We start from the raw sequence: 19202 nt of genomic DNA, 5'->3' as shown, positions 1-19202 counted from the left end.
TTCTAATTTCCTTCTCTCATAAAATATTCATTTCAGTTCAGTTCAGCTTTAATAAGCTCAGTTCAGCTCAGTTCAATCAATGAGAACAGGCCCTATACTTGTCACAGTACAAATTTCATAAACTATACAACTATTTTTCAATTCCATTTTCTCCATGTGAAAATTTTTAGTGACTAGCAACATAATTTTTATTGGGGATGATTAAGGTTTAAAGACATTCGGGGATAAATTAAATATCTTGATTGATTACTATGAAATGAATACTAATGGTTTATCTTTGTCACAAAAAAAAAAAAAAATAAAAAAAAAATTTGGTTTGAAGTGTTAAAGTGATGATAAAACCTTTATGAGGAGTGTAATGTAAAATCGAGAGGGAACGATAGATGCTTGTTATTGTGGGTGCAGTGTTAGGGTCAATAGATTATGCATGGAATAATAAATCAATTCGAAAAGAAATCAAAGAATGTTAATTCTATGACAACTCATAAGTTTTATATACGAGTGTTTAGAGGATCTTAACATATATTGTTCATGTTTTGTTATTCATTGTTTTAGAGAAGCTAAAACGACACTCAGATCAATTTGTAGCCAATTTAAGGTATAGTTAACCCTCCGCTCCTCTCTTCTAGTTGTATTAATAAAGAATGGTGTAGCTCTTTTGTCATTGATTCGGTTAGATTTGTACTAGCTAGAGATTCAACCTTACTATGTTTCTCATTACTAATAAAACTAAATAAGGAAAGTAAAATTCATTTGATTTGTCAATTTCACAAAATGAAGAGCCACAAGACATGTATTAAACTTTAAGTTTCTAAATTACTTTTTACGTCGTCATCCATCAGGCAAAATAATATGCATTTAATGTATGGCATACACACGACGTTTGTACAACATGCGTTACCTAATATACAAACTAAGCACCTAAATAGGAGTAAAGTATAGATGCAAATTCCTTACAAAGGCTAAATATATAGTTTGGTTAAACACTATGGTTAAGTGTGTTTTAGGATGGTTAAAATGAGTTTAGAGGCAATATCAATTAATTACTTTTACCTTGGTAAAATACTGGAATGAGGTGTCCCAAACTCCCAATTGTTTGATTCTTGGATCAGAAAAAAACGAGGTATATAAGGTCAACAAAACATAGAAAGTTCGACAATGATCACATTGATAACTGAAAAGTTTTGTTAATAAACTAGTCTCAAATGAGAAAATTACTGGATACTTGTAAATTAATCCTTAAGATGTTCACTTTTCCATCAAATTTAGCAATCATGTGATATCACATCTTTTAAATATATTTAACAAGACTAATTAGTAATAAGGCCACAAGATGATACAATCCTCATGAGATAATAGTACTTGATAAACAATAATCTATCCACAAACAAACACAAACACAAACACAACCAAAACCAACTCAAGGAAAAAGGCATTCACGGGTATTTACACCAACTAAGAAAAGACTACCATAACAAGTTGGTACTAAAAATAGAATTCTATACGAGTTGAGCTATTTGGCTGACTAGTTCTCCATAAAACATCGTTTTGAACGTATATTATATTATGGTGAATTAAGGTGAATTTGCTTCATCTGAACTTATCTGAAATGATATTATTAGACCTTGTTGGACTTAATTAGGTTGATTGACACCAATTTCAACTTATGCAGTTTATACTTAATTGATTGAATTCGATCAGCTTAAGTCGAATCTAGTTAGCCCTAAAACTTATTTTATTCAGATTACTAAAAATGAACATGTATTAATATTCCTACAGACGATTTGTGTGGCGTCGACACTATTATATATAAAACCCGCTAATTTTAGATGATGTTTTATGGAGAATAAGTTAATCATTCAGTGTATTTTTTTTTAATGATCCGAATTGAAAAAGTAGTGCAAACGTGGGATCCTCCCATGCCTTTGTGGCCTACATTCCTCACTTGTGAATCCTCACTTTCTCTCTCATTATTTTGTAATGTTGTAACCCGAAGCACCCGTGACCTATAATAACATTCCATTAAACTACAAAACAAACTCACTTTCCACCTAAAACTAAGTAATACTATATAAACTCACATTTTGCCACACTTTAAACTCATCCCATCAACATTCCCTCCACATTCTCTTAGCTATTTCCTACTATTCCTACAACATTATTTTTAGTCCTTAAAAACTAGTTATGTCTAGAAAAAAACTATTTCTTTCAATTCTCCTACTTTTTTTGTTACATTGTTCAATCTACCAAAGATTATGCCATGGCAAAGGTCATAGTGATCATCATCATCATAAACATGGTAAAATCCATCATGTAAAACACCAAAAACCGAACCCGAAACAATTAACCATTAATATGACACAAACATATAACTCAGAAAAACAGTTTATGAAGTGGGTTAATTTTGTTGGTAGTCTTAAACACACCCTTTTTAAAACAGCCAAAAATAAGCTATTTCCTTCTTACACTTTGACTGTTAGTAAAAACCCTGTTACTGGAGATTTTACTACTATTCAAGATGCCATTGATTCTCTTCCCGCCATTAATCTTGTTAGAGTTGTTATCAAGGTTAAATCTGGAACTTACACGTAAGTTTTCTTTTTCTTTCTCTCTTTTTTTCTTGTTTTTTGTTGGGATGCTCTGTTTTTTCACCTTTGTGAAATGCTCTGTGTTTTTAGGTTGAAAATGATCATAAGTTTTAAATTTGTAATAATTTTGAAAAATGACATTGAATTTGATTTTATGAACGTAAATTTTGAAAAGGGTTTGATTACAAACTTGTTTCTAAAGGTGGAAATTACATGCATTTGATTTAATTTTATTTTTTTACTAGTGTACATTTTGTCACCGAGACCAATGATGTAGACGAGATTCTTTAATACGGTACAACCTCCTCCAAGACTTAATATGCATTTGATGTCAAATTTAGATGCATATCAGCATATGTCATAAACACAACACTTCTTAGTGTATATAAGATTTTTGATCCTATGTCTTGAATATATACCTTACTCAAAACCCCATTACATTCGATTTTTAAGTGTATAAAAGGTCTCAAAGCACATTGAAATAAACAATATTGTTTTTAATCTCGTGTCTTGAATACCGCCCTAAAAGTTTACATGCAAATTTTCAATTGATCAATGTGCTAATAATCTTTTGATTTTTAATGATTTTTGCTTGATAATGATCAAATATGAAATGAGATATTTACATACTCTAAATTTTTTGTGGATTAATTTTTTATGGAATTTATAGGGAGAAGGTGAACATACCCCCACTAAAATCTTTCATAACCATACAAGGGGAAGGAGCAGATAACACAATAGTCCAATGGGGAGACACAGCAAAAACAATTGGGCCCAATGGCAAACCTTTGGGAACTTACAGTTCAGCTACATTTGCTGTTAATTCTCTTTATTTCATGGCCAAAAACATCACCTTCAAGGTTTTTATTTTCTTATCTTTCTTCTATATTTATGTCTCTCTCAATTTGATATATTTTTGATGTACTATTTTTAAAATATCCTATATAAGGTCCCAATAATTATAAGCTCTAAGACAAATCTTTGAGTTAGCATGAAAATATTCAACATTTTTTTGTTTTTTTTTGGGATTTTATTTGGACCTTGTTTGATTTGCATGTGACTTTGGAGGTTGACTTGGTATACTTTACTGTTATTCTTTCGGTTTGGATTCAGTTATGACATTATTAGTTCAAATTATGATGAGTAATTTTCAAACCTAATTAATACTTTTACTAAATTTTTATCATGTATTCGGGTATACCTAAAGCAAATACACCTATGAAATATATGCTCATTCGAAGATTTCATTGAAACAAATATTTGAAAACGAACTAAGCATGAGATAGCTTAGAGTATTCATTATTATAATAATTTATAACCGTCTACCAAACCTGCTGTAAAATTCTTATCGAATTATGCTTATGCAGAATACCACTCCATTACCAGCATCAGGAGCACAAAGTGTACAAGCAGTGGCATTCAGAATATCAGCAGATACGGCTGCGTTTATAGGATGTAAATTTTTAGGAGCACAAGACACTCTTTATGATCATCTTGGTAGGCATTATTACAAAGATTGCTACATTGAGGGCTCTGTTGATTTCATCTTTGGCAATGGCCTATCTCTTTTTGAGGTAAATTTTATTCGATTCACTCTCATATAAATTTAATTTACTCATGATCGTAGATTTTAACCATACTTATCTTGTATATATATACTTAAACATAGACCAACATCGTTATTGATATACCGTAATTGTACATCTTATTAGTCAATCATAGTTTATAACTTTAATCAAAAATTGACAGTGACGATAAATGTTGATTTATGCACATAATTTCCGGTTAAAATGTTCTGTTAATAACGTGCTAACTCTTTTTAGAAGTTAGTAGAAAGTTTTGTAGAAATGTTAAAAATTAACGATCCATATTAAAGAATTCAGAAAGTAGAAACTTTAGTGTTATTGGCCAGCTCTAAATATTGTATGAATATGGTATATCCACTTTTGTCCTTGTCTTGGGAGGAATATTTCATTTACCTATTTTTATTTTTGATGTTAAAAAATCATTGATTGTATTAAAAAGTCCCTTTTAATTGTTGCATAATACGTAGTATTAAAGATTGAGAGTCTTCCAATTTTCACAAACAAGAAATTCGTGAAAATATATACTAAAGTTAAAAAAAAATCAATTAGTTTGACAAAGCCATGCAAAAAGCCGAAAACAAATCATCTATAACAATGTAGACAAAAAGATATGAACTTTCATGTGAATATACTGTCTACTTACATTATATCCTTTTACTGTTAGGTTCCCCCCATTTGAAATCGACACGGTTTTAAGATTATTAGAATCTGATAGAATATACATTAGATATTCTAGTTATTCTGTTATAGTAGGAGATATATTTTGTGAATATTTGTAAATATCTTTTGAGATTCCTAACGTGATTAGGACTCACGATTGTAACCCTATATATATTGATTAATGGAAAATACTCCAATCGGAGGAGTTTACAGTATCTAACATGGTATCACAGCTTTAGGTTACGATCTACCTTCCACAACTTTATTTATTTTTTTCCGTTTTGTTCACCATCTTTGTCCTTTTCCACGGCAAATTCTTCATTAGTGCACCTGCTGTCACTTTTCCACCGCAAATTAATTGCTTTCTTTGTCAATTAATTACTTTTCCTAATATTTACTCTACTTTATTTTTGGTGCGTCTAATTTCTTGCTGCCAACATGGGCAAAGATGACGAAACTCCATCATCCTCTTCCTCTTCTGATTATCACCCTGCCTTAGGTGTTAATAACATCAAGAATGTTCTTCCTCTTATTCTTGATCGAGATAAAGTTCAATATTCCAGTTGGGTTGAATTATTTGAGTGTCATGCACACGCGTATAATGTTCTTGATCATATTGACTCTAAAACAAAAAAACCAATGGATATATCGGAAGAGATGTGGAAACGACTTGACTCCATTGTCAAGAACTGGATTTATAGCACAATCTCCAAGGATTTGCTTGAAACAGTAATAGAGAAAGGAGCTACGGCTCAACAGATTTGGGACAAACTCAAGGCGATCTTTCAAGACAACAAAACCGCAAGAGCCGTCTATCTTGAAAATCAGTTTAATGCCTTACATCTCTCAAATTTTCCAGATATTTCTTCATATTGTCGTGAATTGAAGAATTTAAAGGATCAATTGGCTAATGTTGATCAACCGGTGTCGGAGCAAAAGTTGGTGATTCGATTGGTTTCGGGGCTCGTAAATACTGATTTTGACACGGTGGCTGCTATGATTCAACAAACGGACCCTTTACCTCTGTTTGAAACCGCAAGATCCAGACTCTTGCTTGAGGAATCACGTCGTGCCAACGACACCTCTGCAGCACCTTCCTCCTTTGTGGCGCAATCCGGCAGTCCCATGCAGCAGGCGACTGCTTCTTCTACTCAACAACAGCAGGGGCAGTCACAAGGTCGAGGTGGAGGTTCGGGTGGTCGCGGCCGTGGGCGCGGCCGTGGCCGCGGCAAAGGGCGCGGTAGAGGCTCGCCACAGCAGCAGCAGCAACCCCAGCCGCAACAAGGGGCGCCACAGTGGGGCCAACCTCAATGGGCTGGTCCACCGCAGCACCCTCAAGCCCAGCCAGGGGCACCACAATGGGGCCAGGCCCCGTGCCCATACCCGCAGCAGCAATGGCCTATGCAACGACCTGGGTATAATGCTTCACCTGCTAGGCCTCCTGCCGCTTATCATGTTGGGCCAAGCCCAACAGCTTACACATACCAGCAGCCCTGTTATGCTCAAAGCTCGGACCCTAATTCGGGTATGACACCCACGGACCTCGGGAACGCTTTTGCTACAATGGGATTACAAAACTATGACCCGGCTTGGTATATGGATTCCGGTGCAACTTCCCACATGACCAATAATGCTGGTAATCTCTTATCCCTTTTTAATTTAAGCACAAATAATCATATTCTAGTAGGAAACGGTCATCGCATTCCAATTACGGGTTATGGTCATTCTAGCATTGCTAATAAATCCCTTGCCCTTCGTGATGTTTATTTAGCTCCCCAAATTATTAAAAACTTAATTTCTGTTCGTAAATTTACCAATGATAATTCTGTGTCTATAGAATTTGATCCAAGTGGTTTTTCTGTGAAGGATCTACGAACGGGGAGAATTCTAGCCAGGTGCAATAGCACGGGGGACCTTTATCCAGTCACAAACACACCATCCACCTGTCTAGCTACATCACTCACTGCCTTATCTCCAACCACATGGCACAATCGCTTAGGACATCCCGGAGCACCCACTTTAAGCTTTCTTAGGAGTAAAAATTTTATTGATTGTAATAAGGAGCAAGACTCCAATTTATGCGTAGGTTGTCAATTGGGAAAACATGTTCGTTTGCCTTTTAATAATTCTAATAGTACTACCTTTTCTGCGTTTGATATTATTCATGCTGATTTGTGGACTTCTCCCATTCGTAGTGATAAAGGTCATAAATACTATTTAGTGTTATTAGATGATTACACTCATTATGTGTGGACAATTCCTCTTGTTTACAAGTCTCAAGCTTTTCAAACCTTCCTTAATTTTCGACAATATGTGCTTACCCAATTTGAACGTCCCATTAAATCTTTTCAAAGTGACCATGGTCGCGAATTTGATAATGACCCGTTCAAACTTTTCTGTGTCAAAAATGGATTGGTTTTTCGCTTTTCATGTCCACATACATCATCTCAAAATGGCAAAGCCGAACGCATGATTCGTACGATTAATAATATTAAACGTACTCTTCTATTTCATGCATCTCTCCCACCTCCTTTTTGGAGTCATGCCCTTGAAACGGCCACTTATTTGTTAAACCTTATGCCTACAAAAACACTCAATAAAATTACTCCTGCTCAAGCTTTATTTGGCATTGTCCCATCATACACTCACCTTCGTGTTTTCGGGTGTCTTTGTTTTCCTAACCTCTCTGCCACAGTCAAGCATAAGTTAGCACCCCGTTCCACACCTTGTGTTTTTCTTGGGTATCCTTCCGAACATAGGGGTTACAAGTGTTTATATCTCTCTACCAATAAAATTATAATCTCGCGTCATGTGACCTTTGATGAGCATATTTTTCCATATCGAAACATCACACAATTTTGCAGCAAAGATTATGATTTTTTGAGCAATAGTGATCCATCCCCTATGTTTCAACTTCAAAATATGTTGCACGTACCCAATAGGCAGCCCAAACCGCAGGAGGCCTGCGGCCCACACCAAAATCCCGCAACACAGTTGCGGTCTTCACTGCCTCACACAAGCCCAGCGTGCGCTGGCTTTTCTTCGCCCCTGCCAGACACGCTTCAGGCCCAGCCCAGCAACCCAGCGCCTGCTGGTTCTTCCTCGGCCCAGTCATCTTCACAGCCCAACACACCCATCCAACCATCTCCTCCTTCACCTACAAGCCCAAACACATATACCCCTCCTCCTCTTCGAGGCCTCATGCCAATTACACCTACTAGACCACCTCCGAACTCCCCACAGATGCAAACCCGATCCAAGCATGGGATTTTTAAACCCAATCCTAAATATGGCCTAACCATTTCCACTTCTAGCACCGCTATGGACCGTTCTCCTTTACCCAAAAATCACAAACAAGCTCTTTCTGACCCTAATTGGAATGCAGCGATGCGTGATGAATATGGTGCTTTAATTGAAACGGGGACATGGGATTTGGTTCCTAGGCCAACGGGGGTGAATATTGTCAATTGTATGTGGTTATTTCGACATAAATTGAATGCTAATGGTGATCTTGAAAGACACAAAGCTCGTCTAGTTTGTGATGGCAGGTCACAGGTTGAAGGTGTTGATTGTGATGAAACTTTTAGCCCGGTTGTTAAACCGGCCACTATTCGTACGGTGTTGAGTTTGGCTTTGGCTCGTAAGTGGTCTATTCACCAACTTGATGTAAAAAATGCCTTTTTACATGGTGATTTGAATGAGTGTGTTTACATGCATCAACCCCCCGGGTTTGTTGACAAGCAATTTCCAGGTTATGTTTGCAGACTTCGCAAGGCTCTTTATGGCCTTAAACAAGCTCCACGAGCTTGGTATCAGCGATTTGCTAACTATCTTTTGCAGATGGGGTTTGTCATTGCCAAGAGTGACAATTCTTTATTCATTTTCCGGCATGGGAATGATATGGCATATTTGCTTTTATATGTTGACGATATTGTGTTGGTTACTTCTTCTGATCGGCTTCGAGAGAATGTCATTTCTCACTTACGGAATGGTTTTCCGATGACTGACTTGGGTCCTTTGAATTTTTTCCTGGGTATTGCTGTTACCCGTACTCCGTCATATTTGTTTCTTTCACAACAGAAATATGCACAGGAAATTGTAGAGCGCGCAGGTATGGCCAGTTGTAAACCTGCGACAACTCCAGTGGATACTCAATCCAAGCTCAGTGCAGATTCTGGCCCTCAGTTTCATGATCCAACACTCTATCGCAGTCTTGCAGGTGCTTTGCAGTACCTTACTTTTACTCGCCCTGATATTACTTATGCAGTTCAGCAGGTTTGTCTATTCATGCATGATCCCAGACAGGCTCATTATGATGCTCTAAAACGCATCATACGATATATTCAGGGTACCATTGATCACGGGTTACACTTATATCCTTCATCTCCTACAAACTTGATTACTTATACTGATGCTGATTGGGGCGGGTGCCCGGACACTCGTCGTTCGACCTCGGGATATTGTTGTTTTCTTGGGGACAATCTTATTTCCTGGTCTTCGAAGCGTCAACCTACTCTTTCTAAGTCAAGTGCAGAGGCAGAATACAGGGGCGTCGCAAATGTTGTTGCCGAGGCTTGTTGGCTACGTAATCTTCTTTTGGAGTTACATTGTCCACTCCGACAGGCTACTATTGTTTATTGTGATAATGTCAGTGCAATATATTTATCTCATAATCCCGTACAGCACCAACGCACCAAGCACGTCGAAATGGACATTCATTTCGTTCGAGAAAAGGTGGCGTTGGGGCAAGTACGGGTCCTACACGTTCCATCTCGGTATCAGTTTGCTGACATATTCACGAAAGGCCTACCTCGACAACTATTTTTAGAGTTCAGATCCAGTCTCAGCGTACGCCCTCCTCCCGCTACGACTGCGGGGGTGTGATAGAATATACATTAGATATTCTAGTTATTCTGTTATAGTAGGAGATATATTTTGTGAATATTTGTAAATATCTTTTGAGATTCCTAACGTGATTAGGACTCACGATTGTAACCCTATATATATTGATTAATGGAAAATACTCCAATCGGAGGAGTTTACAGTATCTAACAGAATCTATCCATTATTAATTTATTATCTTTTCTTGTCTTATACTTTGTATGTTAATACGAAATATACTTTGTAGTTTTTAGAGGGGAAGAAAAACTTTTGAAAATACTTATGTAAATTATTCTAATAAAATTGTTTTTGTAAAGAGAAGTATTTTAAATTCCCCATCTATTACTTATATAACCATATCCTATAGCGGGTAAAATTAAATAATACTTCCTCTGTTTTTTTTTGTTGACATCTTTCTATTATCACGCTTGCCAACGCATGTTTTTAAAGATAATCTCTAATTATCAACATTGTAAAATTATAAAAAGTAGATATTAATAAAATATACATTGAAACGATTCAAACAACATCCCATATGAATATGTTTTATCGTATCTATAAACCACAAAAGTGAGTCAAAGCATGTTGTGTGAATAGTGTAAAAGTCAAACGGTGTCAACTAAAAAAAACGGAGGAAGTATTTAACAAATAAATTAGCATAAAAATAGATATCAAATTTTCAATAAGAGTGAGGAATAGGTCAAGTGGTTAGAGCTTCCCTCCCGGTCCTATGAAATTTTGGGATCGATTCTCATCATCACTTGCCCTAAAAAAAATCAGTTAAACAATCATATAGTTTTTAGTGCATTATTGTATATGTCATCAATTAGATACTACTACATCTTACGGAGTATATTGTACATGAGTCATACTCAAACAAGTAGAAAAATACAAGAGCAAAATTCCTTATATATTCTCAATCTTGTAGAAATTTTCATTATAATTAGCCTTAATTATTAAATTTGTATTACGAAATGTATAATAATGGATGATTGGATGGCAGGGATGTCATGTGCACGCAATAGCACAAAGATACGGGGCAGTAACAGCGCAAGGAAGGAGCAGCATGTTAGATGATACTGGCTTCTCTTTTGTTAACTGTAAGGTCACGGGCTCAGGTGCTTTGTACCTTGGTAGGGCTTGGGGTCCCTTCTCTAGGGTCGTCTTCGCTTTCACTTACATTGACAACATCATCATTCCTGCCGGCTGGTATAATTGGGGTGACCCTAACCGCGAATTGTATGTCCTCCATCTCTCTTTTACTAGTCAGCCGCATTTATCATGTATGCATGGTTTATCAAAGTCCAAGTGTACATATTAATTACTTCGTGAACGTATACCTGGCCTAGATGTTATATATGTGATTGTATGTATGTCATACGTTGGTGTGTGAACTAATACATTGGTGAGCTTGGTGACATAGGCTGAAAAGTATTCTTGTTTTATTAAGCAAAAGATATATAAACATAATTTTTATAGTAAGTACCAAGTTGCATAAATTAAACATATATATGCATAATGCATAGCTAGATCAGACCTACCTCTAGGCTCTTGTCATGTAAGAGTATATTTAGTAACATAAAAAGTACCAAGTTGTGTTTATTGAACTTAAAGGACTTGATATTCGGCTAAATAACATAAGATTGTCTAGTTAAACGGAAGATGACAAAGGTCTATATAAGCATGTAAAGCAACTATGTAAAGAACAAAACAAATTAAAAAGCGTGCGAAATTTATCACTAGCTATGATGAGTCTATGACCATACCTTTGGCCTTTTTGTTGTATATGAATCATAAAATGATTTAAGATCTTGAACTAGGAATTGAAAGTAGCTCTAGAAGCTAAAATAGGTATCTTGACGACTATAATAGTAATAATCGAGTTCATTGATCGATATTCTCAATGTTAGTATTATCAAGTAGATATTAAAAAGATACAAAGTATCTTATTGTAATGTATGAAGTAATATTTTTAAACTTTTCATCACATGTACTCAACAACTTATCGAATAATTGACACATACTCGATTACATGACTCGTATCTTATCCTAGGTTGGAGTTATATCAACTCGACCTAATTCCTATAGTCTTACTATAAAAATAGAAAAGAGGGAAACACTCAAACACATAAAGTCCATTATAGAGAGTTGGTGGTGGGACTAGGCCTTCTTACACCCGTGCATGACTTTATATGATGATTGAAGCAAAGAGCTCAACCCAAACATAGAAACTAAGAACCAGATTCCACCTTAAGGCTAGTCAGATTCCCCCCATAAAATTCCATACTTTTTCCTCTTTCATTTTTATAAAATTAATTTGTGATTTTAAAATTAAAAAGCTCATCCTTTATCTTACCTATTTTTGCTAGAGTCCACATTGGATGGCACCGTACCCTTTACATAATTATTTTAATGAATAATATATGCTCAAAAATATACAATCCACTAATTAAATTTATTATATTATATAGTTTAATCATCTTAAATAAACGTACCAAATTAAAGATTAAATATTAATCATCTTAATTAAGTAGCCAACCTACAAAGTACATAGATTCACTAATTTTGTCACTATATTATAGAATGGTACTTAATTGGAATGATGTGTAGCTATTTTATGTAATTCAAATGATTCTTACTACCTAACTTCGAATCAACTTAGATATTCCACCATGGTTTAAAATAATTATAATAGAATTAATGAAAATAAAAATAACAAAAGAAGAAGTATTTTATAGTTATAAATTGTGTTACTTAAGGACTACAATCCAATATATATATATATGGACTATATCTAGCAATTTCTTTGTGGACATAGCATGCGCATGGAGTCTGCATTATCACTATATGCATATTTAGTAATGAGGATGCTAGGTGAAATAAAAAGTAACCTCTTATACTAATTCTTCTAGGCTGGGTTTAAACTTGTACAGAGCGCGTTTATTTTATCTTCTTAAACTTGGTCAAAATGTGTGGTTTATTAGTCTGTTGTATGCAATACATGTACTAAATGTTAACTACTTGTATTAATGTTGTCGTTGGGATGCGTGTAGGACGGTGTTTTACGGACAATACAAGTGCACAGGTCCGGGGGCAAATTTTGCCGGGAGAGTAGCATGGTCTAGAGAACTTACGGATGAAGAAGCGGGGCCTTTTATCTCGCTTAGCTTCATTGATGGTTCCGAATGGATTAATTCATTGTAAATTATCATACTAGTATTATTTTTGAAATAATAATATATTTTTTTAGTTAGTATTGGCTGTCACTTTTTTCCTTTTCGCTTTGAATTTACATCTATTTGTTGCATACTTGCATCTTGTATATTATTGTAGCTGATTAAGACCATCAAATTATAGTCATTGGACGTTTAATAATTGGCGTCGACATCAAAATAAATCCAGGATAGGAAAGAAAAACAAATAGTTTCATTAAATCACCTTTTTATGCTTTTGATATGATTAAAACATACCATTATTTATTTTTCTCTCTTTAACCCTTGTTTGAATCGTTCAACATTATTAATATACCCTTGGGTGTAGCAAAAGAATCATACTATATCCGGGTTCATAATGCTCTTAACATTGTTTATTTTGACACTTTATAATCTTTAATTGTGACCATTTGTTTGTTTGCTATATCGGAATGTTAATTTTTTTTATGATTATTTATTTTTTTGATACGAAATTTTTTTTATTTTTTCTTACATGTACATAATAAGGGAGATATGCTCTATGTTTCATATTGGCACACATTGACGATTAAAAACAATATGAAACGGAGGTAGCACTTCTTATATGCTCCGCATCACACTATCATGGATCAAATTATAGAATCATTCAGATTGATATTTGATACCAAAGACTAGCTTTTTGATAAAATATTTTCCGCTCAAAAAATCTTGTTCACATCTTGAAAATTCCAAAACAACGAAAGCACAAAATGAACTAAGTGGGCCATGTAGCCCAATAATATTAATATTGGATCAGATTTGATCCAGAAATAATAAACTATTTTGAAAGACAAGGCCCGTTTTATAATATGGCAGGCTCGTTGATATTATTCAGACAAGTTTAATGCCCATGGGTCTTTTGATCACAATATTAATGAGTTAGAAAAATTAAATCCTCAATGATTTAGTTAATTTTCCCAGAATAATTCAAAATTATCCAAAGTAAATTAAGTTTGGGTTGAAATTATTTAGGTAAGTCTAATAAAATTTGGGTTGAAATTGGGTGAAGCTTGCAACTACTGAACCCAGGATGTAATCTCTCCCTCAAAAATCACAAATTCTTATTTGCAACTAGCCACACAGTGTGGCCAACCACCATGGGAGTTACTTCGTTAGGGTTATAAGGGTTTTTCGGTCACTATTACAAGGGTTACTTTATTGGTGTTATAGGGGTTACTTGATTAGTGTTACATGGATTACTCGATCAGTTTAAAAATATGTGATCTTTCTCCTGTATAAGGAATAAAGTAAGTAACATTTATTCACATGATCCATCTGAGTTTCTTTCTCAAAGTAATCAACATGAATATCGAATACATTAGCAAACAAATATATTTTCACATTTATTTCCAATCTCGTGTATTTTGTTAAATACGGGTCTGGGCCGCACCCGTCACGGGAGAGTGCAAGTCCACCACTTTACAAGACCAAGGAGGTTCCACCTCAAAACCATATGGCAATGAGGGGAGTAGCCCCTTAGCCTTATATTGTGGTGGTAACTCTTGAATTCTTTCAATGTGGGATTTCATAACCACTACACTCCCCCTTTAGTGTTTAGTGTGGGACAAGAAGAATGCTCACATGTGGGTTGTTCATGGGCTTAACAAACTTGATACATAACTTGTGTGGGCAATCATTACATTTTCACAAGGTACGGAGTAACTGCTTATTTGGAAATTTGGAATTTGTATGTTTTGATAAACGGACAAACGGAAATATGTATACAATATAATTAATTTTACTATCAATATATATTCGAGGCCCTTTGATTTGGTATGTACCCTTAATTTTCCTCATCATAATCATTTATATTTTATCAACAATCACGTTTTTTTCTATGTTGTTCTGTAACACTTTAATAGCATTGTATGATTTGTATCTAACTATCAATCATTGCCTAACTTTTACAACCCAGATAAATCACACATGTACTATATTGTTACCTTATCTCTAGTATGTTAAATTTACTTGATGTAAACTTAAGAGTAAAAATGACACAATTTTCTTGGTGAAATATGGAAAAGGACTAAAGAGGTGACGACGACAACAGATAATTTGCTCTGAGAGCATGAGACATAAAGCCATGAAACTTAGCTTTATAGTTTAGCTTAACCTTGAAATCCCCACTAAAGAATGAGACACTAGTTTGATTACGAGTATTCAATTCTCAGTCCTTTTCAACTTTCCTCAACCACGCTCCTTGTCTCAATAATACTCATATTTGCGGTAATTTTACTTGAGCGGGCTTATAATAATTTATTATCGAGATACTAGTAGTATCATCGAAATAAGTTCAGCTCAGTATAATACTACGGAGTACTCGCCTTGATGATGCTACCGTGATAATATAACATGCACAATCCAAAGTCCAAACCACACTATTTACATATATATATATCACGTCATTGGAAAATTTCTATTTTCTTTAAACCAGTTTAAATTCTGAATCTAAGTATAAACTTTATTCCTATGCTAGATCATGAGTCATAACTCATTAGTATTGGGTAATAACGATATATGAAACCTTAGAATAGAGGTGATAAAAAAAAAATTGGACTGGCGGTTGGGTGGGGCCTTAACATCATATCTCATGTCTAAACCCGCAAAATAATAGCGGGCTTGACGGGCCAAAGAGGCATTTTAGGGCTTTTCGGGCCGGTTTGGCTTTTTAACTAAATATGCATTTTGAGAATTGCCCAAACCTGTTTGGGCTAGCGGGCCGGGCCAATACTGATCACTCTACCTTATAGTTACAAATAAGCATTTACTCGTAATAGTTTTTTATATTAATGTGCAATTAATTTATAAACGCATGACAAAATCTCGTGTAAATCGCTGTGATAAATGTTATATTTCAAATATGTTTTCACTTTTAGTTTCTTAGGTTTGTTCTCTTTACCTTATTTTTGCTGAATTGAAGTTATTTTTATTGAGTTGATATTATTTGCCAAAATTAAATTATTTTTACTAAATTGAAATTAATTATACTAATTGAAATTATTTTTAATATATTTCCTATTATATTTGTTCTTTAAAGTTACTAAGTTTTATTTTACTGATCTGAACTTATTTTTATCAAATTAAAATTATTTTTACTAATTATTCTTCTACTACGGAGTATAAAGAAATAAGGCCTTACATATAGCCATTAAGACTATGTATATTATTTTCTTTAAAAATAAATACAATTACTATAAACAATATATAGTAATGAATACTTGTATATCTATATTTTTAATTTCTATTATTAATTTTTTTTTTAAAAAAAAATGGTCGAGATAAAACTATGACCTACAAGTATTATTATTTTAAAACGAAGAATATAACTTTTCCCAGATCGATTAATCAAACTAACATATACAAAGTATTTAATTTGTAGAAGTGTAGCTAATAAATCCACAAGGAAGGAATAATTAACTGAAAACAACGTAATAGATAGGGCAACAATTTGAGGCCTCTCATTTTCGCCTACAACTTTAACTTACCCTAGAAAAAAGGAGAGATGAGGGGTGATAGAAGAAACTGAGAGTGACATTAAGCATGAACATACAAATTACAGGGATAAATTAAAATAACAACAAAATTATATTGAAACTTCGTTTTCAAATTTATTTGTTTCCTTGGAATTCGATTACATGACAAAATGTCACAAAATTATGCTAGGGAAGCACATGCATGCAATGCAACTCCGATTTGTTTTCCTTGATGACTTCCTTGGAGTTCAAATTGATACATTCAAATTGATGGCTATTTGTATCTTTGGAGGCAAATACAAATTGTTTCGTTGACAAAGACTAGTGTTATAGCAATTAAGTTCTTTCAAAACTTTTATAATAATCTATACAAAAAAATTTAGCAAATCGAACATCTATTTGGTTATCAACCTATCAGAGCCATCACAATGATGGATATTAGATACAATGTGATCATTTTTTTATTCATCTACTAAAAGTATAGATTTTTAAGTCACCCCACGTCTGTCTATTACTGTACATACAGTCACGAACAAAATCATACCTTAGATGCACACTCAACAATAATCACTATACCATCAATTGTTTATCCACTATATAAGTATATAATACGGTGTAGAAATATTACTTTAATTAGCGAATTTTTTTTTTTTTCATACATTGCATATTTCGTTATAACAACTCGGTCAAAAGAGCCCAAATTCCTAGTTATAGAAAGGTAGAATGTTAAAGTGAAGTAGTATCCCTTAAGATTGTTCACAAAGTCTACTTTTAAGGCTTAGGCTTAATTTGAAGCTAATTAAGTTGCTAATGACACATACATGTGTGTGACTTGGGAGGGGCCAAAATCCGGTCTACGGTCGTTGGACAAATAAAGGTCACATTTTACGAAATATTCAGCGGCAAAGTGTGGTTTTATTATTAAAGTGACGAAAATATGATGCATAGAATCTTGGTTTATATCATTTTTTTTATTAGTTTAATAACTTGTCCGTCAAATCAAGAACTAATCATTATAAGACATGTCTTTACTTGGGGGAAGAAGTAAATCCTTGCTTGATTATGTACAGAATAACACTTTTTGGGTTGTGATTTGTGAATGATTAGAGAAGTTAGGAATTTTTCTTCCTATATAATTCCTTAATTATTTCTTGTACAATCTTACCAATTGCTAATCATTAGTTCAATAGTTGTAACTAACTACTCCATAGTTTACTACCTAACTAGTACTAATAGAACTAGTAAAAATTGCCTAAAACACATGTAACTCAATAATCTAAATGACAAGATTGACAACTAAGTAACCATAGGTATGTGAAGACTTGAAATCTAAGTATCTCACTACATATATGTATTGAGCTAATAGTCTTGAATTTTAAATTGGGATGTTTGGAAGAAATTATTATTGGTTTTGTGGCTGGTTTTACCATCATACCCTTATATTCGACAAGTATATGGACAAAGTATAATCAACAATGCTTCAATACTATAAAAAAAACCCTTTGATTTTATTCTATTAAACCCCAAAAAGTATAAAATTTAAGCTTTTTGCTCGCCTTCTTGAATTATATTGGACGGGGTTTATTCCTCATTTTCCATAGAGGAACATTAAGCATGTGTTGCATATAACGTGTTCATCACACACCAATGTATGAGAGACACACACACAAACCTCACGCCTTGTTTGGGCCTAGCTAGTACGCATTGGTTGAGGCACTATTCTTTATGCTCATGATAGTATGAAACAATTCATTCTACGAAAACTTAATTTGCTAAATTTTGAAGGTATCAAACATATAGCTTATATTGGGAGCTACCGCGCTATGCATTTTCATGAAAGATAGATGAAATTGACTATCCAAATATTGCCCACTAAGCTAGCTTGTAAAAGACAATAAATTTAATTACAATTACTAACTCTGTTTAGCATAACAAGACATAATGCATTAAGGGATAGAAACCAAAGGTTTGTGCAAAAGAGTGAGATCCATTTGTTTATTGTATAATCAAACAAAAAAATTTGGTCCCATATTTCATAAATGTATAGAATGCAATGGGATATATTCCTGAAATTGACAATGAAGAGTCCAAATTATTTGAATCACCATTCATATTTTGTCATTTTTGTGTTCTCGAAGCCATTATATATCTCATCACAAAATGCCACAAAATGAAAGCAATCTAGGTTATGGAACACATGCTGTTTCAAAATTGGCCTTATTCCATTCAAAATTTCAAAATTACCAACAAAATATTCCCCTATGTAATTCAAGTGTACAAAATTTTTTTTGTAATTTGGATGTCAAGCAAGTGATATATCATACATGTTATTATTGAAACTTAACAAGCGAACGTACCAATTAGATGTTGGTGTAATGGTGATTGAAACTACACTTGGTAGGGAGGACCTGTGTTCGATCCCCCGCAACAACAATTGGGAAGGGATTGGAACTAAACCACCCAAAACTAATCCTCGAATCCGGATTAGCCTAAAGGGTGAACCGGGTGGAACACCAAAAAAAAAAACGAACGTGGTAACTAAAACAAAGCAAAGTATGATTCCATATATTTTCGCACAATTTTCTTCTGTGAGCTAAGGTTCCCTTTTATACTAAGGTAGAATTGTAAAATTTGTGTACAAAATTTATGTTAATATTTTCAATAATACATGGACACATACAATTTTCTTAAATAAGGGGAGAGACACTAAGTTTGGACGTAACCTATAACAATTATGACCTACAAAAACAATCTATGAATACGTTAAAATTTTATCCATTTTAT

The 19202-nt window shown here is 34.1% G+C and overlaps 1 protein-coding gene across 1 annotated transcript; it reads left to right on the top strand.

The window, feature by feature from the left end:
• The first annotated feature begins 2164 nt into the window (after nt 1-2164).
• On the top strand, nt 2165-12948 carry LOC145578644 (putative pectinesterase 53). Its single transcript, XM_081635938.1, has 5 exons — nt 2165-2588; nt 3259-3448; nt 3956-4162; nt 10719-10954; nt 12769-12948. Exons 1-5 carry the CDS (start codon nt 2185-2187, stop codon nt 12917-12919), a joined length of 1188 nt encoding a protein of 395 aa, XP_081492064.1. The 5' UTR covers nt 2165-2184; the 3' UTR covers nt 12920-12948.
• The last annotated feature ends 6254 nt before the right edge of the window (nt 12949-19202 follow it).

Source organism: Chenopodium album, chromosome 14 (assembly GCF_948465745.1).
Source record: "Chenopodium album chromosome 14, dcCheAlbu1.1, whole genome shotgun sequence".
Lineage (NCBI taxonomy): Eukaryota > Viridiplantae > Streptophyta > Magnoliopsida > Caryophyllales > Amaranthaceae > Chenopodium > Chenopodium album.
Note: the sequence above shows the minus strand (reverse complement) of the source record. Positions and strands in the feature narration are given on the sequence as shown.